The 24,966-nt window shown below is 36.8% G+C and overlaps 1 protein-coding gene across 1 annotated transcript in view; it reads left to right on the plus strand.

Annotated features, from left to right (window-relative positions):
- The window catches only part of spata20 (spermatogenesis associated 20), a 40,690-nt gene extending 17,496 nt beyond the window's left edge, over positions 1 to 23,194 (plus strand). Inside the window, exons 15-16 of the mRNA XM_079388973.1 lie at positions 2,988 to 3,068; positions 22,521 to 23,194. Coding sequence (XP_079245099.1) covers positions 2,988 to 3,068; positions 22,521 to 22,691 — 252 coding nt within the window. The 3' untranslated portion in view covers positions 22,692 to 23,194. The remainder of the gene's footprint in view (positions 1 to 2,987; positions 3,069 to 22,520) is intronic.
- Positions 23,195 to 24,966: the final 1,772 nt, after the last annotated feature.

Consider the following 24,966-nt stretch of genomic DNA (forward strand, 5'->3'; position numbering starts at 1 on the left):
TGTTCACAAATCCCTAAGGTAGAGTCAGATTCCAATCTCAAGTCTCTCAAGGCCAGGTTTCGAGTCCTGTTATTGGTCCAAGTCAAGTCTTGACAGTTTTTCACTGTATGCTCCTGATTAGTTTTCAATATTTATGATTTAAGTAAAACTTACTAATGCTGTAAATCAAGTATTTGTTTGTTTTAACCCTATGTATTTATTTATGTTGATGTGAATATGTATGTGTGTATGTATATATATATATATATATATATATATATATATATATATATATATATATATAAAACATAATATACTACTACTAATAATAATTATAATTATTAAATATTGTTTTCAAATTATTTATTCGTTTATTTTTTTTATTATCCAGAAGTGTAGGAAATAATTAGTTCTCAAGTCCCTAAGGTAGTGTCAGATTTCAATCTCAAGTCTCTCAAAGCCAGGTTTCAAGTCTTTGCTCTTAGTCAAATCTTGACAGTTTTGCACTATATGCTCCTGATTAGTTTTATAAACCCTTTCTAAGATTTATATTTTAAGCATTTTCAATTCTTTTGATTTAAGTAAAACTTATTAATGCTCTAAATCAAGTATTTATTTATTTTATAATAAATTTATAATTAATTATTTATTTTCTATTTTACAATTCAATATAATTGTCACGGTGCACACAGCAGGGAGGAACGAGGAACACGCAGATGAGGATGTAACTTAAAATAATAGTCTTTAATGAAGACATCAAGGCAGGGCAAGACAAGGCAAGGCTGACACAGACAGGAACACCGGGGAGTAACGAGTAGACCAGACGAAATCAAACTGAACAGACAGGACTATAAATACACAGGATAATCATAGATAATTAGACAAACACGGCTGGACAAGAATGAACTAATAATCACATATAACAAGGACAGGAAACAAACCAAAAATGGAAACATCAGACGGGAACACATGACACACGACAGAGGACTGACAATAATACATATAAATTAAATATTAAATATTATGTTAAATATAATTATTATTTTTCATTTATAATTTCATATTGTTCTAATTAATTAATTACTTTTTATTTATGTATTGTTTTACATATTTTTAATATTGATATTAATATATTTATTATTATATATTATTTAAATATTTATTATTTATTATTATTATTATTATATTTAAATATGTATTAACACATTATTATACTTTTTTTTTTTTTTTTTTTTTTACAAATTATTGATTCATTTATTTTTATTATCTAGAAGTGTAGTAAATAATTAGTGAACAATGCTTTTTGCTTTAAATTAAAATTAGGCAGACTCCAGTTAGAGCTGAGATGAGGATGGACCATTGATCAAGAGACTCAGTTCTCAATGATTTTCCTGTTCCATCTGGTGTAGATGTCCTGCAGGTGGACTGATACACCCGCGGTGTTATATCCAGCTGACCGCACCACCCTCTGCATGTCCTTGCGGTCCAATGTTTTGCTGCTACTGTACCGGACAGTAATACAGCCTGACAGGAAGCTCTCAATTGTGCACGCAAGTTTAATGATCTCAGCATCTGGAGAGCCATCCTGAACTTCCCTAGGCATGTTTGGCCCACACTAAGCCTTCTGGAAGATTCAGTTAAAGGCCCTACTGATCATAGAGGTGTCAAAACCAGCCAGTGAAGCTGGTTGACCACAAAAGTCTGGTGGGGAAAACAACAAATCAGCAAGCGAGACACAACATATGCTGGTGACAAACCATGGCTGGATGTAATAAAGTCCCACTGAAGAACCTCTTCACTTCATGCTCTAGAAACCTGGAAGTGAACTTCTCTCTGGTGGGGACTGTCACTTCTGAATGCATCAGCCTTCAGGAAATGCTGAGTAGATTGAGTGTGTTTGCCACGCTGAACGATTTTGCTCAGACTTGCCATATGTTCTTATGTCACATAACTGGAAATAAGTACCTTGCATCACGTTTTGGATTCATCTGGTCATTGGTTGGTTTTTGTATTCATTGATATTTCCATCCAGGTTTAATGCTGTAATAAACAAATAATGTTAGGAGCTCAGATATAAAAAAAAATTGTGTCTATACTGTATGTATGCACAATATTTCAAACGTTTGGGGTCAGTTTAAAGTTTTCTTTTTAATGTTTTTGAAAGAAGTGTTTTATGCTCTGGACTTATTTGATCACAAATACATAAAATTATTAGTAATATTGTTAAATATTACAATTTAAAATAACAGTTTACTATTTTATCATATTTTTACGATGTATTTTATTCCTGTGATGGCAAAGCTGAATTTTCAGCAACCATTACTCCAGTCTTTAGTGTCACATGATCCTTCAGAAATGATTTTAATGTACTGATTTGTTATTTAAGTAACATTTCTTATTACTATCAATGTTGAAAACAGCTGTGCTATATAATATTATTGTGTAAAAGTAAAAGTATTGTTTAAAAGAAAGAAAGACTCTTATTGACCCCAAACTTTTGAAAGGTACCTGTATGTCTGATCCATGATTCCTAAGCTTTTTTGGGATATCAGTATGACCCTTGCTGCTTCTGGTATAAAGGTGCATACAGTAGGATTGATAGCCAGCTCATCAGTCCTCACTATGAGGACCGTTAGCGTTTGGATCTGTCACATATCAACTAGAATGATACTGCTGGATAAAAGTTTTCCCTGTCAGGGCATTTTTCCAAAGTTTCCTCATGCTCCCGGACAATTGTATGAGATGTGAACATGTGTCATGGCCATCAGAGCTCACCACCGGCGGAGAAGTCATCAGAGTAGGAGGAATAACAAGCTGGAGGTCCTGCTAAGGGCAGCCCGCTCCATATCACACCTGCCCACCTCATTACAGCACTATACACGCAGTCCTGACACTTTCTTCTTCTGTGTCATTCTTTTCACATTTGTTCATTTGGTGGTTCATACAGCTTCTTTTGCTCACAAGTTTGTTGTTCTGTGCTGTGTAACAGTCTCTTATTTTTCTTGTAGATTGTTATCTGTGGCCAGCCTGATGCTGAGGACACTGCAGATTTGATTTCCTGTGTCAACTCCCTATTTCTGCCCCATAAGGTAAGTGTGCTTTACTCTCTGCAGAAGAGCATTGTTAGGACTGTTAAGGTCACTCTAATTGGGTTTCAATCAGTCCATTTGAACTTTGAAATACTATATGAGGTTGGGTTATTATAGTTAGCTAAAACTAAAACTGAGACTAAAACCATAAAAAAAGTTACTTGAAATAAAATACCGATAACTGAAGCAGATAGTTGCCATTACCAACAATTCTCATTTGAATTAGTTTAACTTGGTGTACTAAATTAACTAAAACTAACATAAACATAAAAAATTTAGGGCTGCAAAACGATTAATCACGATTAATCACATTCAAAATAAAAATGTATTTTTACATACTATATGTGTGTGTACTGTGTATATTTGTTATGTATATATAAATACACACACATGTATGTAATAAGGAAAAATATGTTAGAGTTATATATAAAATATTTATATTTATAATTATAATATAAATTATATACAAGTATATATATATATATATATATATATGGGGGGGGGGGGGTTATTTGATCCCCTGCTGATTTTGTATGTTTGCTCACTGACAAAGAAATGATCAGTCTATAATTTTAATGGTAGGTTTATTTTAACAGTGAGACATAGAATAACAACAAAAAAATCCAGAAAACGCATTTCAAAAAAGTTATAAATTGGTTTGCATTTTATTGACTCAAATAAGTATTTGACCCCTTTGCAAAACATGACTTAGTACTTGGTGGCAAAACCTTTGTTGGCAATCATAGAGGTCAGACTTTTCTTGTAGTTGGCCACCAGGTTTGCACACATCTCAGGAGAGATTTTGTCCTACTCCTCTTTGCAGATCCTCTCCAAGTCATTAAGGTTTCGAGGTTGACGTTTGGCAACTCAAACCTGCAGCTCCCTCCACAGATTTTCTATTAACATCTGGAGACTGGCTAGGCCACTCCAGGACCTTAATGTGCTTCATCTTGAGCCACTCCTTTGTTGCCTTGGCCATGTGTTTTGGGTCATTGTCATGCTAAAATACCCTTCCACGACCCATTTTCAATGCCCTATTTGGCTTCAATTCCCTGGCCCTGACGGTACATGGCCCCGTTCCTTGTCCCTTTGATGCGGTGCAGTTGTCCTGTCCCTTTAGCAGAAAAACACTCCAAAGCATAATGTTTCCACCTCCATGTTTGACTGTGGGGATGGTGTTCTTGGGGTCATAGGCAGTATTCCTCTTCCTCCAAACACGGCGAGTTGAGTTGATGTCAAAGAGCTTCTCCTCTGAATCATTCAGATGTTCATTGGCAAACTTCAGACGGGCCTGTACATGTGCTTTCTTGAGCAGGGGGACCTTTGGCTCTGCAGGATTTCAGTCCTTCACAGCGTATTGTGTTACCAATTGCTTACTTGGTGACTATGGTCCCAGCTGCCTTGAGATCATTGATAAGATTGTAGTTCTAGGCTGATTCCTCACAGTTCTCATGATCATAGAAACTCCACGAGGTGAGATCTGTCATGGAGCCCCAGGCCGAGGGAGATTGACAGTTAATTTGTGTTTCTTCCATTTGCGAATAATCATACCAACTGTTGTCACCTTTTAACCAAGCTGCTTGCCGATGGTCTTGTAGCCCATTCCAGCCTTGTGTAGGTCTACAATCTTGTCCCTGACATCCTTGGACAGCTCTTTGGTCCTGGCCATGGTGGAGAGTTTGGAATCTGATTGATTGATTGATTGCTTCTGTGGACAGGTGCCTTTTATTCAGGTAACAAATTGAGAATAAGACTCCCTTTAAGAGAGTGCTCCTAATCTCAGCTCCTTACCTGTATAAAAGACACCTGGGAGCCAGAAATCTTGCTGATTGATAGGGGATCAAATACTTATTTGACTCATTAAAATGCAAATCAATTTATAACTTTTTTGAAATGCGTTTTACTGGATTTTTTTGTTGTTATTCTGTCTCTCACTGTTCAAATAAAAACCTACCATTAAAATTATAGACTGATCATTTCTGTGTCAGTGGGCAAACGTACAAAAACAGCAGGGGATCAAATATTTTTTTCCCCCACTGTACATATTTTTTAAAAATATATACATATGTGTGTATTTATATATACATAATAAATATACATGGTACACATACATATACAAAAACATTTATTTGAATGCGATTAATAATGATTAATCGTTTTACAGCCCTAACGATTTTTAAAAATACTAAAAATCGCATAAAAACAGAAAATGTGAAAATATAAAAATTGATTCAAAATATTAATAAAAACTATAATAGTATCTCAGTGGTACTAAAATAGCACTGATATGAAAACTAATAGCAGCAGAAAATGTTTTTGAATATATTTTCTAATAACCTTGAAAACAAAGTAAAACAATAAATTGTATGCAGTTATAATAAAAAAAACATAGCTGTGAAATTTAATAAACTCTTTTATTCATTCAGAAACAAAACATTAAAACAAAAATTACACAGTCTTACCAGTTTATTTGCTGAAATCATAAATATTGTTACTACATTGTAATTTTCTGCCAACAAGTAACTTTTAAATATTTATTTTTTTTCAAACATCACATGCTTTTTTTATGTTTTCTCCTTGGTAACGTTATTAGTGGCAAATGTGTTCATTGTGGTGGACATTTATGTTTTTACACAATAAATATTGAAATGGTTTGTTTATTTCACTAAACAAACCATTTCAGAGCTTCTGTGACTGCTCTCTTCTCTCACACGACGACAGAAAGAGCAAACACACACATGTTTGCTCTTTCTGTTTGCTCTTTTCTGGCCTTACAGGTTTTAAGTGTGAAATACCAATAGCAAGCACAACAGAATACACACCGGGCTCTAACCTTTTGCCATTTATCATGGTAGTCTAACATCTTTTATTGTATGTGAAAATCCCTTTTAATGAATTTTAATAAAAAGAAAAATCCACATTGAAGAAACAGCATTTAAAAAATCATATGTATATTTTTTTTAATCTTAGCTTTAATTTCTTGTAAATTTATGTCTACAAATATGCCAAGAATTGAAATGGTCTTTTTTAATCTGTCACAATAGACATTATATATAATAATAGATTAATTTGGATCAACACTGGCTGATTTAACATTTGACCTTTTTTTCAGATTTCAGTGCCCCTGCACTGTATGTAGAATTTTTTTTCCTCGTACATGACACATTCATTGGTTTACACAGAATGCCATGTGCATTGGAGCACAGTCATGCTAATGAGTTCACTAAAGTAATCTCCAGCGAAAGGTCAAGTTGTCAGATTTTTAACCTATGGATGCTGATGCACACACTGCGAGGCAAAGGGTTGGGACAATGGCCACCCAACACACCACATTTTAAATTTCGGAATAATTAGTAAATAGTTAAGAGTTTTCTGTAGACGTTAGCCTTAGGCTTGGCTTTGTGGGTATTTTTTTCTTTGGCTAAAGGTCATAGCTCAGGATAGCATTTGCACTCTTCCTGCCCTTTTCCCCAGCGCTTCTGTGACTGCTCTCTTCTCTCACACGACGACAGAAAGAGCAAACACACACATGCTCGGCACACCTGGCCTTACAGGTTTTAAGTGTGAAATACCAATAGCAAGCACAACAGAATACACACCGGGGTCTAACCTTTTGCCATTTATCATGGTAGTCTAACATCTTTTATTGTATGTGAAAACCCCTAGAGAGGTAACCCTCCCTTTCCTTAAGGCTGGAATATTGAGTTGAGAATGGTTGTGAATGGAAAATAGGCTTGGGCCGTCCCGTTTCTCTCTATTTCTGTTGTTACAGTAGGTGGCTCTGTTGGATGGTGTTGGGAGGATGTAAGCATGTGACCTTACACTCCATCAGTGAACTTTGAATGTCACATCTCGTGTCAAAGACTGAGTTTGATCTCCTTACGGTGCATCATTTATTAACATTGTTCCTCCCTGGTGGGGCAAAGGCTTTGGCACATTCATCTTCTTTCTCATTATACCTACACTTATGTAATCTTAATGATAGCGACAATGAGTGAGAAATATAAGGTCACGTCACATTCATTCAATCTGTCGGCTCCATGACCTAGAGGTTTGTTTTTGTTTGTATTTTATTTGAAGACTTAATTTAAAGATTTATTCACTTTAATATCTTCTTATTGTGCATGTTTTTAGGTTTTCATAATCTTTCGTAAGGATTTAATAACTTTCTTTGCTTCTAAAACTATTTTTCTGCTGACATAAACCAAATCTGTGTAGGTAGGGAAAATGAGCAGTATAAAAATATTAATATTAAACCAATTCAATCAAATCCAGATTGAAAAATCAAGTCTTGTTCTACGTTGTTTCCCTTTGTATATTTCCCATTTCAGAAATGTCACATTATAGAAGTTAATTGCATTGTGAATGTTGTTCTAGGCTGTTTCATATCTGAAATCTGTATATTTTGGTCTTTTGGGCTTTATTCATAGTAGCCTAATAGATTTGGGAAATGTAATGTCTCTTGCTCCTGGCCAGATGTAATATTTAGCTGGTTTATTTATGATCCCTTCTTGCCATATGCACAATATACAGCATGGTTTTCTTTCTGTGTTTCGGAGATACTGGAGTGTGTGAGTGTGTGTCCCCCGATGCAGAGTAATCCTGCTTCTGTCAACGATTTGTGCAAATCCATCTCTGCCAGTCTGGTCACGATAAAGCACATTTACTGTTGCTTAACTATGGGAATTTAAAAGCATAGTTCACCCAATAATGAACATCTATTTGCTCAAATTCATGTCATATCAACCACATATGACAGCTGTGGGGTACAGAAGTGATCTGGATGCTCTGATAACAATAGCACCTTGATCATCAGGGCTATCAAACTCCAAAAATGACAAAAAAGCACTGTATTCATTTCTTGGGTTCAACCCAAAGGTTTAGTGATCTGTAGTGAATAATGACTTCAATTTCAGCCTGTTCGTCACACACAGCTATTGTATGGCTTCGGAGGACTTGGAATATATTGCATAAGTCATACGGAGTGCTTATGAGTACGTTATAGCCCCAGTCCTCACTCACTTCCATTATATTTCAAAAGTGGTCAAGATATTCTTCAAAAATTCACCTCATAAAGTATGTCCTGCAAAAGAAAGAAAGCCATTTGGATACTAAATTAAATGATAGCAAGTTAATAATGCCAGTATTTTCATTTTTGGGTGTACTATATATCTGTTACATTGGGTGTGCCTTTTTTATGCGTCATTCAGTGATATAAAATCTCATAGAATTAAAGTAAACATCAGGACAGGTGAATCGCCTTGGCCAGCTAAGTGAATGCTGTCTCACTCATTCGTTCCCGGAACATTTGAGCTCAAACAAATCCATCATAATGACATACACGAGGAAAGAAACACTGCACTGAAGGCCTCTGAGAGCTCCCTGTCTTTCACTATACCTTCAAATGCAGTTCCTGAATACAATCATTTTGTCATTTTGGAGCAAGAGCATCTGCTAAAAGCATAAATTGTACAGTCTCTGGAAACTCAGCAGCCCAGTCCCGTTTTCATTTTTAATCTAAATTCAATCATATGTGCTCATGAGTTCAATTCACATGTTAAACAGGGCTCACATATCTCTTGGATTTGATGCAAGGAGAGAAGAACTTGGCCCTGTTGCCTAGGCACAGCAAGACGACAACCAGAAGAGGCTGCAAGTAATGAGTTAGTGTTAGTGAAGCCAAAAAAAAAACAGCACAGAATTTCATCTGGTCAGGGGCTGATAAAGGAACTGCTCTCACACACACACACACACGCTTCTCTTTGCCTGACTGTGACTAAGCCTCAGATGGACCCTGGTCTGAATTGTTTGTTTAATTGACTTGGACATGATCGAAAGATCCGCCTGCATCAGGCCGTTGATTGCAAAGTCGGAAGGGCGTACTGAAAAATAGATGACTCTGTGTTATTGAGTTGAACCAGCAGTCAAATCATCATCCCTGCCTTAAATCCCTGGAGTATCACTATTCATAGACAAATTAATAAACTACTGCTTTAGCATGTCATATTCTGCTTAGAGACTAGCTTGGACTAGCATGGTTCAAGATGGTTTATGTTGGTTCTGGGTACAGTACATGAGCAGACATTTATAACACAGCAGGATTTCACATAGTTGAATCATTGCATAATATTAGTCTTTTGTGGCATATTCGCATGCAAAACCAAACTAAAGTAGTCAGCTATTATTAGCCAGTTTCTCAAAAGCAAGACAATATGGAAACCTAATTTTTCGTTTTTTCTTTTGGTTCTTCAAACACAACACTTAGGCCAGTTATTGTCCAATTAATGCGCATACAGTACATGATAGTTGAAGCAGAGAAACAATCACTTTATCTATATGTTCAAAAGCTTGCGGTCAATAAATAATATATTAAATAAATAATAAATTTGTTTAATTCTTTGATAGAAATTCATACTCTTATGTAGCAAGGCTGCATTAAAATGATCAAAAGTGTGTAAAGGTAAAGTAAAGGCATTTGTAATGTTTCAAAAGATTTATATTTCTAATATATGCTGTTCTTTTGAACTTTCTATTCAAGGAATCCTGTTTTCAACATTGATAGTAATAAGAAATGTTTTTGATTAAATAAATAAAGTCTTGGTGAGCATAAGAGACTTCTTTCAAAAACATAAAAATATCTTACCGACTTCACACTTTTCACGGTTGTGTAGATGTTCAACTTGCAAAAATCAGACTGATATGGTTGTAGTCTGACTAAAGAGTTTACAAAAAAAATTCAATTATTGCTGTAGTATGACTGAAATGTAACTTTTTTCAATTGTGTCAAGAAAATTCTTGCACTGATATGAACAGAGAGAGGATGCTTTCATGTATGGTGGGCTGACATGTCTGCTTTCAGTTACATGGAAAGATTAAGCTACATTTCTCTCTCTTTTCCTAATCTGTGTTTTTCATTTGTAACAAGAGAGACACGTAATTAGAGAGGGATAAATGGTTCTCACCTGCAGATTAAGGACATGAATTAAAGTAATGAGAGCCATCATCTTAAGTCACTGAATCAGCCAGAACCAGCGCTTTGTCTCCATGGCACTGGGTATTCTTTATAAACAAAGAAAAACAGAGCTTGCTCTAACTCATTATAGTCATATAAATCCTGGCAATGGAAAGATCATGCATCAGTGTTCCTCAAACACACACACACACACACATACATATTACTTCCAAATATTAAAGGCACGATCTGGTTTCCTGTGTGAAATATGTGAAATTCAATCTGAGACCTGGAGACTATGGAGCTGATGAGATTTCCTGCTCGTACAGTGCGAGAGCGTTTTGAGCGGTGCTGAGCTCTGCTTCTCACTCTAACCGAGAGCGTCCGTGTGGCACTGGCTCACCTTGCGTGTTTGTGTAGATATAGCTGTGATAGATTTAACCTATCAAAACAGTATTATCATTTAAAGTTGCACTGTCTGGGTCGCCTGTCTTCTGTAAGAGGCTGCCTTTTGTGTGCACTTTATAGTAAGCACTCCTTCTATTATCTATTATCAAACCTGTTTGTTTATCTTCACTGAAAATCTGTCCATTCATCCATCGATCTATCGTTATCATTCGATCATTCTATCTATTCTTCTGTCATTCTATTCTATCATTTGATCGTTCTGTCTATCAGTCTATCTATATATCGTTCTAACGATCGCTTTATCATCCATCCATCCATCCATCAAATTTGTCATTCTATCTGTCTGTCTGTCTGTCTGTCTGTCTGTCTGTCTGTCTGTCGTTCTGTCTGTCTGTCTGTCTGTCTGTCTGTCTGTCGTTCTGTCTGTCTGTCTGTCTGTCGTTCTGTCTGTCTGTCTGTCTGTCTGTCTGTCGTTCTGTCTGTCGTTCTGTCTGTCTGTCTGTCTGTCTGTCTGTCTGTCTGTCGTTCTGTCTGTCTGTCTGTCTGTCTGTCTGTCTGTCTGTCTGTCTGTCTGTCGTTCTGTCTGTCTGTCTGTCTGTCTGTCTGTCTGTCGTTCTGTCTGTCTGTCTGTCTGTCTGTCTGTCTGTCTGTCGTTCTGTCTGTCTGTCTGTCTGTCTGTCTGTCTGTCGTTCTGTCTGTCTGTCTGTCTGTCTGTCTGTCGTTCTGTCTGTCTAGTTTGCTCTATCATTTACTCTAACCACCCATTTGTCCATCCATCTTATTGTTCTAGGCTTAGTGTTTTTGTTTAAAGTTTTCAAACAAACGTTTGTCAAGCAGTTTAAAGTGCATCTTGAAAAAGCTTCTTTTTTTTTATGTAATTATAATTAATAAATACAAATTGCAAGTATTCACACAGTTTGCCACATCAATTTAAATTCAGGAATTGCACTGAAATTTAAATGTCATTCTCAATTTTTGTTCTTAATGGTGCACAACTCTAATATTTAAAATGGCGGATGCTAGTTTATGTAAATTGAATCAGCTTATGAACATGTGCGGCCCTGCAGTGATCTGAGAAACGCAACTAGTTCTCTGTTTGTGACCTGAGACCTTACTACACGCTTCAGTTAGTTATACAAAATGAAATATTCCCGTTCCACTGTACATATCGGGTGTCCCCTGATCGCCATGCCTTTGATGTGATAATGGCGTGTTCAACCTCATTGAGCATTTGATGCAAAGTATATTAAAGGTTTATGAAGACAGACCTAAAGAAGCATGAGAGTGCGTTGCGAGGACCATACCGAAAGTGCATTTTTCACAATACATTAGCCAACCAGACTAGAAAATCCTTTTTAATTTAAATCCAATTATTGTATAATCTGTTCCTTCATTTTGGGGCGCAGAGTTTAATTGTGGGGAATGCGCTGTATAAGATTCTCCTGCTTTTGCAGTCTCATCTGTTCTTACTTATTTAATTCAAATTTGCTAGAGGGACACTTGAATTCAACACACTTTTCAAAATCAATTAATCCCACCCGTTGCGATCGGCAGGCATGATTAAAATTGTTGGAATAAATTTATCCATACTTTAGGCTAAAACCTGTGTTGATTATAAAGGTGGTACGGTAGGGCTGCAGATCCTCATGGGGCTTGTTACAGTAGAATACGAGGCATTAGAACAGCCACTCCATATCCCTGATGATGGCAACCAGCTGCTCACTTCAGTCATATGATTTCCTCATGCTCAAAGAAAGTCTGTTCTGAGATCAATTTAGTCCATCCAAATGCATAAGCATATATTAAAGCTGTCCAGTTGTACTGTTGCCCAACAGTTTAAAAGTTCATTTAAGTATAACTGCAATCCAGGGATGTGCTTTTCATACAATTATTTATTTAAGTACAGAGGAGACTGGAAACTTTTCAGTGCTAATTTTTGTGGTGTTCATCTGAAATGGGATTTCAGCAGTACAGTAGAGCATGGACCTTTGCACCGCAAAGAGTTCTAGACTTCGTCTGATTACTGAGACAAATGGTCCTGAATCCCTAACAAGGCCGCTGAGATATCACAAGAGCCAGAGAGGTCCCGAGGCAATCCAGCGAGAACGAATGAGTACAAAGCAAAGGTTTCAAAAAGCCTTAGAAACTCTGAAACAGCACAATGGTGGATTATAGTAGATCTTAGAAAACTTCATTGTGGAGCAGTTACACACCGTACCAGCACATTGTTTTAAAACGTCACATTTCTGGAAGAGTCTCTGATTTCTCTTTGCCTTGTCTTTATAATTATAATAATAATAATTAATGTCAGCTAATCTCCTGTCTCATATTCCCAAAGTCAGGTCACACATCATCATCATCACTCATGTCTACTGGACAATCTAACTTTGCATCTTCTTCTTCAGGGGAGATGGTAAAATACACCCACGCACATGTGTTTAGAAACACTTCCTGAAAGCAATATTCCGGTAATTTAGCTTGTAACATGAGAAAAGCCATTTTTTATTGATTATAGAATTTTTTTTCTAATTTAAACACATTTAGAGAATTTGTTATTATTAATATTGTTCCATTGTGTTCTTTTGACAGTTAAAAATGGTAAGAAATAAAAGATAATTGTTCATATATGTATAATATTCAATATAATGACAGTTATTTACTTGTAACCAAATTGTAATATCTCACAGAGCATTAAAATTGTATAGATAGATAGATTCAGTTGTTTTATGTATTTACATTTATATTTATTTGTTTATTTGGTGAAATATTTTGCAAGGAGGTCACCATATTTTGGGGTTCTGGGCATTTAAACAATTAAAACCCTTGAGCTAAAGCATGATTGGATGTTGTTCATGTATAAACTATACTTCTGTAGTGAAAAATAAATATACTAAAATGTACTTGAAATACATTTATTTCTTGCTAAGTATACTACAAATACATTTGCATATTTATCTGCTTACCATGCAATTGTACTTTTAGTACACTAAATTGGTATACTTAATGTCTGCTAAATTGGATCAACTAATTTTGTGTGCTGAAGTCCAACTAAAGATATACTTAAGTATATTTGGTATATTTGATTGTGCTGAAGTGGAACTACTGCAAGTATACTTCAAGTACACTTTAAATATCTCACATTTAAATAGCGTTTAAAAATCATGCAGTGCTCATCAGTAGAGACATTAAAACACATTTTAGGCTCAATATTAAAGGGGACATCAGATACCCATTTTCCACAAGTTGGAATGATTCTTTAGGGCAGGGGTGTCAAACTCAGTTCCTGGAGGGCCGCAGCCCTGCAGAATTTAATTCCAACCCTGCTCCAGTACACATACAATGTAGTTTTCAAATAAGCCTGAAGGACTTGATTAGTTGGATCAGGTGTATTTAATTAGGGTTGAATCTAAACTCTGCAGGGCTGAGTTTGACACCCCTGCTTTAGGGTATTTGTGAAAATTTTATAACATGCTTTTTTTAATTTGTGACCCTGGACCACAAAACCAGTCATAAGGGTACATTTTTGGAAATTGAGATGTATACATAATCTGAAAGCTTGTTATGATAGGAAAATATTTGGCTGAGATACAACTATTTGAAAATCTGGATTCTGAGGTTGCAAAAAAATCTAATTATTGAGAAAATCGCCCTTAAAGTGATCTAAATAAAGTTCTTAGCAATGCAGATTACTAATCAAAAATTAAATTGTGATATATTTACAGTAGGACATTTACAAAATATCTTCATGGGACTTAATGTCCTAATGATTTTTGGCATAAAAGAAAAATCTATAATTTTAACGATTACAATGTATTTTTTGATACAAATATACCCCAGCGACTTAAGACTGGTTTTGTGGTCCAGGGTCACATTTCTCAATGGTAGTGTTAAGCAACACCCTTTTTACCTTGTCAAAACAGCTCTGTACACAGCAACCCATTTCAGTGCATGTCCATTTAAATGCCAATGAGCCCCTCTCTTCTGTGGGGTGACGAGCCGTTCTCATAAGACTGTTAACTTTAGCTGCATTCGTTGTGGTACTTGCTAACTAGCACATTATTAGGAAAGCTGATTTGCAAAGATTCATAAAAAAAAAACGTATACTCACTTCTTCTGTAGGTGAAGCTGGATCACGAATGATTTGCGTCAACATAAATGCATTGAGGTAGGTCGGTTGGGGGATGGGAGGTGGGGGGGTTAGGAGTTGAGAGTAAATGACAACTGCTATGTTCATTATTACATCTATGAAACACCTCAACTGCTTCGGAAACATTCTTGTCAACACCTGCTCCGGCAGCGAAACAATGGCGGACTGTTTACAGCTCACTCGGGGAGGATCTGTGATAAAACACCAGTGTCAATCAACAATCATAGGGGGGGCCTGCCAAAACTATGTCACACTGACAAGAATCTGTGAACAGCTTGATCTGAGAAAGAGCTTATTATTTATGGGGATTTAAAAAAAAAAAAGCATTGGGTGGATTTGTATCAATATATGGTGGTTGTGTGCACACATTGCCAACACACATTTCTGTTCAAATGTAAATATAAATTTTGCATCTGATGTCCTCTTTAAGAAATGTGCATTGTGCACAAGTAGTACTCCAAATAAAGTTTAATTATCATTTTTATATCAGTAGGTCTTGAGTGATATGTCTGTTAATATGTTAATAGATTTGAACTATACTTATTATAAAATACATGTGTTGTTTCGTGCCAAATTTAAGCAAAGGGAACAATTCTAGGTTGTTTTCAAAATCTTATTGCACATTATGCACATTATGCACATTTAGCAGTTACAGGCTGTGTTCAGTGTTTTTTTGTCCTGATCTCGGAGCAGTGTAGTGGCTCAGCTTGTCAGCAGCTGTCATACGTCACCAGCTCTCTGCATTTAACACACTAGACAACACGAGCTTATGAAGTAACCTTGTGGCCAGCCATAAGAGAGATGGCCCCTGAGGGAATGTGATGTTATAGTCTAGCTGTGTCTTTGTCTATCTTCCTTAAATCAACTGCACTCAGATTAAACAAGGTCTTTGTCTGTGTTAATCAGCATCATGATGAGAAATTATTTACTTTAGTCTTGTTTTCTCAGAAGCTGTTTTTTGTTTTTACATGTAATTAATCAAATTCATTTGGTACTGTTACTTCCTCCGAAAGCATAGAAAAAGTAGAGGAAAATCGTTTTTTTTGTATATCGCTTTTCAAATCAATCCTTTTAACTTAACATGCTTTAGTGAAAGACTTGATAATATGCACCTTCTGGAGGGAATTGTATAATATTATTGTCCACAGTGCAAGAGACTTCCATTTCGGTTCACTTTCCTAAACTAAGTTGAGAGCTTAATGATACGATTACCTGAAATCACCCTGGAAAAACCTCAGAGAGAGACTTTTAGCCTAAGCCTACAGTCAGACAATTAAAATACCTTGCAAGTCTTTTATCCTCCTTATGAGAGTATTTCCGCAGGTACTCCACCTCATGGGAAATTGTCACTTTAGAGTTTCTTTGCCACCGGATGAATCCCTGACAAGCTTTAATGAGCAACCCAAGAGAGAACTGAGTGCTTTAATAGGAAATGGGTTTTAGACGGACAAGCCAACATTCTTCATGTTCAGCTAGCTTAGCCATTTTTAAAAATGGTGCAGTCTGATTTATGCTCGCCCTGTGTATTGCCCATTTGGGATCTGGACACCTTGTGAGTCAGGGTCAGAGATGTTTTGACCATCTCACGAGTTGATCTTGATGTATGCGTAGACCGACCTATGCATCAACCTTGCAGGAATAGTCAACCCTTAACATCATTAAATCCTCCACAGGATCACAGGCACTCAGACCAGAAGAGCAGAGTCTGCAGAGGTCATGCAGTAGATCAGATGAAATAGAAAAGAAGAAAATGTTCTCTGCTTAGGTGGTTGCCCTTTTCACACTTTTTTGCTCACTTTGAGTTGTGGGCATGCTGGAAATAGAAGCTTCTCCCTGTCACATTGCTTCCTTATCTGTTGAGTGTAACTTTGCTGATTGTGGTTGTGAGGTGAAGCAGGTCTTAGGCCTTGTCCACATATTTATCTGAAAACAGGTTTAACCTTTTTTTTTTTCTTTCAATATCCTAAATTTAGTCAGCATTTCATCATGCCATATTCATTTATTTTATTTCTATTTATTTCATTTTTATGTGTTTTTTTGTCATTTTTGACCAAAATATCTTTTAAATGTATTAAAATTTATTTTCTTTTGTTTACTTTTTTCTGTTTTATCTCTCCCACATTGGTATTGTTATTTTTGTTTTACTGTTTAAAAATATTTTTGATCAAAGATTCAAAATTTAGTCAATATTTCATTTTCATTTTTTTTTCTTTTTTTTTTTATATATTCTTTTTGAAAAAATTTTTTTTTTGTCAATATTTAATTTTCATTTTTAATTAATTACTTTTTACAGTTTTTGTTTTGATATCTCTCAAATTAGTAGTTATTTTTGTTTTAATATTTTTGGTCAAATTCTACATTTTTCAATATTTCATATATCATTTATTTAATTTATTTATTTATTTATTTATTTTACAGTTTTTTTTATCTCTCCCATATTAGTATTGTTATTTTTGTTTTATAATTTTTATAAAAATATTAAAAATAATAATAATAAATGGTCAATATTGCATTAGCATTTTTATTTTAATTTAAAAAATAAATAAATTATATTCTCTATATCAGTGTTTTCTTTCTTTCTTTCTTTCTTTCTTTCTTTCTTTCTTTCTTTCTTTCTTTCTTTCTTTCTTTCTTTCTTTCTTTCTTTCTTTATATTATTCAGATACATTATATGATAATTTATGTTTAATCAAAACATGAAAAACTCTCATTGATGTTTTATCATTGTATCTGTCGCAGAAACGCTTACAATGCATTACACTCCACCTACTTATTCTGTACAGTGGCCTTTACCTTTGAGGGAAGTAGACAAAGACACCAGAATCAATGAGGTCATGATGCTCCATTCCTCTCCCACCAAGAAATAAATTTACGGCAGATAATTAAATGACTAATGGCTGTGTGCTCCACTTGTGCGCGCTGACAGCCTCAAGCTCTCCAGAGAGGCTCCATCCTGCCAGGAGAAGAAGCTGATGAAATTCCCCAGACTAATCAACTGTTTGTGTGTGTGAGTGTTTGTGCCTGATTTTGTGTGTGTGTTTAGGTGAGAGTAGGTAGGAGCTGCCAGTCTGGAAGAAGGATATCAGTGCATGCTAGCTGGGATGGAATCATGGCTTAGCTCATGGGAATTTGTGAATCAGAAAAACAGAGGAGTAAGAGATGGATTCATGAGCGGTAGGGTTTGTAGCAAAATCACAAAATGCAGAAGCTGAGATGTAATCCAAGCAACACCAGCAGAGCCAGCGGCTGTAGAACAAAACACTACCAGACTAATCCAAAGACGTGAGACTACTGACTAAAATAGGGGTTCAGACTAGACATCAGATAACAAGATAAACAACATAAATATTGCTGTCAGGAAACAGGCAGTACTTCCAAAAAAGTGGCACTATATCAGCGTATATATTGTATATTATAAACAATGTAAATGTAATATAAAATCTGCAGATTCTCTCTGTTTGGTATGCTTGGTTTGGAGACAAAAAAAAAAACGTAGCAAGCACAATGTTCTCCACCAGACCTGACTTATAATATGCATCCACAGTGTTTTTGCGGCTATCAGAACACAAATGAAAGCTGCTGCTCTCTTTATTTTTTTTCCCTTCATCTCATTTTGCGTTCGTATGTAAAATGCACAAACATATTTCATCCATTACATCAAAAGATCTGAAAGATTTGTAGACCCTCACCTGTCCATAGACCCTCCCGTTGAAAAAATGAGGACAGAAGTTTACATTTACATTTACATTTATGCATTTAGCAGACACTTTTATCCAAAGCGACTTACATTGCATTCATGTTACAGTTTTTACATTTTATCAGCTCTCTTGCTTTCCCTGGGAATCGAACCCATGACCTTGGTGTTGCTAGCGCCATGCTCTACTATTTGAGCTACAGAAAAGTTGGGCAAAAGCAGACAAAAGGGATGGATTAAAACACTAGGTGGAAATGGGAATGTGTCTACCTCTCTAACCGTCGTGGCCTAACGGTTAGAGAGTTGGACTCGTAATCCAAAGGTTGCGGGTTCGAGTCTCGGGCCGGCAGGGATTGTAGGTGGGGGGAGTGAATGTCCAGCGCTCTCTCCACCCTCAATACCATGACTGAGGTGCCCTTGAGTAACCCCCAACTGCTCCCTGGGCGCCGCAGCATAAATGGCTGCCCACTGCTCCGGGTGTGTGTTCACGGTGTGTGTGTTCACTGCTGTGTGTCTGCACGTTGGATGGGTTAAATGCAGAGCACGAATTCAGAGTATGGGTCACCATACTTGGCAGTATGTCACTTCACTCACACTTCACTATTTGTGATCCAGTCAACCAAAACACATCTTAAAACCATGTTTAAATAGGGCCTTCATTAGGTTCATTTAAGATGCGCAAATTCACTCAAAGCTTTCCAGAACATGGAATTATTATGCCTCACTTCAGAATAACCAAAGGAACATCACTTTAGTCACCAGCATCTCAACGTTTGATGCAGATTGTTCAACCTTGAAGTCACTAAATCAAAATTGACCATTCCATGCACCGGTGCGAGGGCTGGGCAATAGAGTCTCCCCTCCAGCAGTTTGTCACTCACATGAGATTGTAGCAATTAGCAAACAGCAACAACTGATTAACAGAAAACAACAAACGATCCAATTCATTCCCGATGGACAAAACAAGTCTCACACTATATTTTCCCACTGATGTCCCCAACTATCTCTGTAGTCCCTTTTAGCCACTTGCTAGCAACCACCTTTTTCAGGAAAAGTAAAAGGGGGTATTACTGATGTATTTTGTGTTGTAGAATAAAACAAGAAAATATACTGAGCTTGTGTTAACCACAGACATTATTTTAGGCCAGGGTTGTCCAATTCTGCTCCTGGAAGGGCCATTGTCCTTCAGAGTTTAGCTCCAAACACACTTGAACCAGCCAATCAAGTAACTAGAATCTTCTAGGCAGGTATGGGACAGAATGGGGCTAAACTCTTCAGGACATTGACATTGGTGTCCCTAGAATGTGTCCATTAAGGTTCAGCTTAAAATACCCCACAGATCATTTATCTGAAAATTTCATTTTTGGGGCGTGTCCTCCAAAGAGCTGCTTTGGTGTGTGCCACTTTAAATGCAAATGAGCTACATATTCCCGCTACATCTGCAGAAGAGGCGTGGCGTATACATCTCTGCTTTGCACACCTACAGCAATAAACTTTTAGTCCACTGAGGGCAGAAGCTATGACTGTCAGTCAGCTGTCATGGGCGGGGCCTAAGCAGTGTGATGTCACATTGCTTAGAGAATCAAAATGGCATGCCTAGTGAGACTGATTTGGTTTAATGAGGATTAAAAATAAGGAGTGGGTGGATTTTTTAACATTTTAGGTTGGTTGTGTTCACGCACTGCCAACACACATTTATGTCCAAACACCATGCAAAAGTGGATTTTGCATAATAGGTGCCCTTTAAGCAAAAAACAACAACAACTATTGACTTCAGAATGATGGAACTTTATTCTCTAAATTGTATTGTAGCTAGGCACAAAAATGCTGGGAGTTTTAAACTGAGAATTCTTGAGGCTGGTTTGAAACACTCTGCAGTATTACAACAAACTTCACAAATGAACTGTGAGAAAGTCCAGTCTTTGCTTAACCCCAGGCCTCATGCATCTTTTCAGTTTATGTTTTGTCTGCTTGTCATTTTTTATATGTTGCCTCAGTGGACTGTCAAAGTTCTTTGAGTCAGTGTGGAGACAGCGCGCATGAGGTCACGACAAATATGACAGAAAGCCTTGCCAGGCTGCTAGTGGGAAAGTAATGATGCGGAATTGTCTCGGCCCCTGAGATGCAATAAAGGGAAGATCCTCGCAAACAGACAGTAACAATATATTGTGCTTAGAAGTCCAGGGACAGGTTTCGCAGAGTTGAGTTGTTAACCATGCCCGTCAAAAAAATCACACAAGAGTGTCAAAACCAGAAAGTGGAGAGAACGTCTGGCTCTCCTGGAATACCTTCCAAAAAGTTGGCTCTAAACTGAGCCTCGAGATCTGTCCTAAGACTTAACCTCTGTCACATTCACGAGTCCTTTCCCGTGCCCTCCTCCTGGATTTCACTGAGCTTTGGGCTTGGCAGTAAAATCGTCTCACTGAGGAAAAGTAGATTTACTCGTTCATCCTTTCCCCTTCGGTAACTCTTGGCCACTGGGCAGCTCAGCCTATTGCTTTTCTCTCTTCGCTGTCTCCCATCCTGCTGTGGTATTGTTCAGTTAAAGGTTTTTTCTTCTCTTCTACAGGAAGCAGAATCTAGTGTAGCTACCACAGTGTCCTCCCCTGCTGCTGTGCCAGTCAGCCCCCCTGACTGGACATGGCCCTGATTGAGTTATTTCAGACTTTCCCCCCTGTGAGAGAGGTGAAGGAGCGGAAGTGGTGTGATGCTACAGTGTGCATGGATCAATTGAATTGAATTATTAAGGCGCAAGCTTTATTGCACAGAGCTACAATGGCTTTTTAATGCTTTTTATTTTATATTTAAAAAATTAAAATTATAAAAATACAGTCATGTGCTTTTTTGAGAATAATGTTGTAACAGGCCTTTTAATATTATGAAATCAAAGTCTTAATATTTTGAGATTAAAGTCCAAATTAAGAAAATGTATTTGTAGCATTATTATATAATGTTTTTTTGTCAAAAAGTATGATTTATCTAAATCCATCCATTATTATGACTGTATTGTCAAAACATTGCAACTTCATTCTCATTATGACTTTATTTTTAAATATTACAACAAACTTTATACTTAACATTATTTAAACTTTATTCACACGCCTTTAATCTCTTAATTTTATGATTTTATTCTTGGAATACTGACTGTATTCTAAAAAATATTACAACTTCATACTCACAACATTATGACTTATTTTTCAAAGCCTTACTAACAAACTTGTTTATCATTATGATTTTTTGCATTATAATGATCTCAAAATATTTCTTATACTTTATTTCCATGCCTCTAATATCCTAGCTTTATGTCTTTATTTTTGTATCATTGATATTCTCATTACAACTTGATTCTCATAACATTGACTTTTTCGAAACATTACTAACAAACTTATTTATTAACAGTTTTTTTTTTCATTCTCAGACCATTATGTTTATTTCAAAACATTGTATCTTTATTCTTGTAACATTAAAGCTTATTTCTCAAAACATTAGGACCTTTTTCTTGTAACCTTACGACTTAATTCTCTGATCATAATGAATTTCAAAACATTACTTAGTTGTTACAACAATATTTATACATAAATATTCTTGTTACAATTTAATTCTCAAAACATTGTAACTATTTGTGTAACATTCTGTTTACATTCTCAAAAAATACAACTTTTGGCATTTTGCTGAATTTTCAGATCACTACACATTTCATTTTAAAACATTAACGTTTCATTCTCAAACTTAGACTGTATTTTTATTTTAACATGGCAATAAAATTTCGTCACACAGTGCTCAGGTGCCTGATGTTTCTGAGATTATTACCTGGTCAGCGACTGCTCCACACAGGGGTGTAATATTGTGATAGCAGTTGAAGGGGTTTGATTTTTTGTTATGTTGATGAGTTGAAGGTGCGAATGTGACCAAGGACAGGTCAGGGTCATCTCATCCCATGCAAGCTACTTTGCCCATGGCTTGCTGTAACCCCCAAGGAAATAGAGGTCCCAGATATAAACAAAGACTGTAGAAATGAACCATTGATGAGACTGTCACCATAATCGCCCTGCCCTGTACTTGTTATTGTTATTGTGGGTTATTACTAGCCAAGAAAGCATATGGAGCCCTTTGGGTCATAAATTTTGTATTAGAATAAAGGTATATGACTTGTGCTCTCCTGCTCCCACCATCTCACCTAATTGTCATCATGATGACAGTATTTTTTTCATTCCTTCCCCCTCTTTTTTCCCCTATCTTTCTCTTATTCAGGTCCTGATGTTGGCAGATGGTAACACAGAGGGTTTCCTTTATCAGAGGCTGCCTGTTCTCTCCAGCCTGGTTCCTCAGGACTGCAAAGCCACTGCGTACGTGTGTGAGAACTTCGCCTGTGCCCTCCCAGTCACCTGCCCGCAGGAACTGAGGAGACTGCTGCTGGAGTGAGAGCTGCCGTCACAGCACACAAACATCACTGCGGGATCTCTCCATAGTCGGACCGCTAGATATCTCAGATTATTACGCAAGTAGCAAACTGCAGTCATCAAAAAACTGTCGTAAATGAAAAGCACTGGAAGACATTATACAGTGGCAAGGCAAACCTCTAGGGGTTGCCCTAGTTGTGATGTTCTGCATAATTTTAAATATATTATACAAGATGGTAGTCTTGGGAGATGAAAATACAATGACATCGTAATGTGAGGAGGAATGCTGAGATTAAACCTTTCATAGGTTTGCCTCATGGGCTCAGTTGATCTGTGTCAACCTGCTTTCTAAACGATCAAGCATGTTTCCCCGCAACCTTTCTATGCAGTGCAGCTGATCAGCCCTGAATAAGCAACATGCTGATGAACACACTAGATGTACAGTGGAATGACACATACAATGTATGTATAATAGACTTGGTGGAATATAATAAATACGCACTGAGTAACCTTTTGGGATCTGTTAAATCTGTTCATTCCTTTAATGTACTACCTAGGGGCTGTCACACTAAAATGTGAAACTATTGTTTCTATGAACGTATGTGTATCTTCACCGTTGTTTTATTTCCATTGATGGTGCCCAGATGTGAATTTAAAGGCTGCTCAAAATTATGCATCATATTTTTTAATTTAGTCTGACCAAAACTTATTAGGTATATACACTGCCGTTGAAAAAGTTTAGGGTCCAAAATTTGTTTATGTTTGTAAAAGTAGTCTCTTATGCTTACCAAGGCTACTGTACATTTATTTGATTCAAAGACAGTAAAAACAATTATTACAGTGGAATATTACTAAAATGTAAAATAACAGTTTTCTATTTTAAAGGAATAGTTCACCCAAAAATGAAAATTAGATTTTTATCTGCTTACCCCCAGGTCAAGATGTAGTTGACTTTGTTTCTTCAGTTGAACACAAACAGATTTTTAACTCAAACCATTGCAGTCTGTCAGTCATATAATAGCAGTCAATGTCCAACTGTCCTGAGCACGTTCACAACATCCGGCGCGTGATGCGTCAACGTGCTCTGGCATAGAAGACGCATGCGCGGAAGCGATCTAAACAATGAGTGTGAACGCGCTCAGGACAGTTGGACATTGCGGTGGATCAGAGGTAAAAAATTATATAAATACTGTTCAGTTTCTTGCACAGATCGATTGTTTTGTGTCTTAAGACCTCAATGTATCGTCATGAGCCGGGTTTAATTTGGTTTTGTCTGTGTATGTTTTTTTGGCTCTCAAAGCCATGGGTTGACTGCCATTATATGACTGACAGACTGCAACGGTTTGAGTTAAAAATCTTCGTTTGTGTTCTACTGAAGAAACAAAGTCACCTACATCTTGGATAAACATCAAATTTTCATTTTTGGGTGAAGTATCCCTTTAATTACTCACCCTTATGTCTTTCCAAAGCCGTAAAACCTTTGTTCATCTTCTGAACACAAATTAAGATATTTTTGATGAAATCTGAGAGCTCCCTGATTCTCCATAGACAACAACGCAACTACCACGTTCATGGCCCAGAAAGGTAGTAAGGACATTGTTAAAATAGTCCACGCGACATAAGTGGTTCAACTTTAATTTGATGAAGCTGTGAGAATACGTTTTGTGCACAAAGAAAACAAAAATAACTTTATTCACCAATTGTTCTCTTGTGTAAGCCTATGACGCGCATTCATAAAGAGTATATGACGCATGTGTGTGATGCTGCTGATGCAGGAGCTGGCGTTCTGACGTATCTATCACTTACATCACTTTTGATCAATTTAATGCTCCCTTTACTAATTTAAAATGTCTTTTTAAACTTATTGACCCCATTGTTGACTTTTGAATGGTAGAGTACATAATGAAGTGAAGTGACATACTGCCACGTATGGTGACCCATACTCGGAATTCGTGCTCTGCATTTAACCCATCCATCGTGCGCACACACACACAGCAGTGAACACACACACACCGTGAACACACACCCGGAGCAGTGAGCAGCCATTTATGCTGCGGCGCCCGGGGAGCAGTTGGGGGTTCGGTGCCTTGCTCAAGGGCACCTCAGTCGTGGTATTGAGGGTGGAGAGAGCGCTGGACATTCACTCCCCCCACCTACAATCCCTGCCGGCCTGAGACTCGAACCCGCAACCTTTGGATTACGAGTCTGACTCTCTAACCATTAGGCCACGACTTCCCCCAAGTAAGATAAAAGATTATGCAGTTTTTCAATAACAAGTTTGTGATTTTGTGGTTTGA

The sequence above is a fragment of the Barbus barbus genome (genome assembly GCF_936440315.1).
Source record: "Barbus barbus genome assembly, chromosome: 32".
NCBI classification, from domain to species: Eukaryota; Metazoa; Chordata; class Actinopteri; order Cypriniformes; family Cyprinidae; genus Barbus; species Barbus barbus.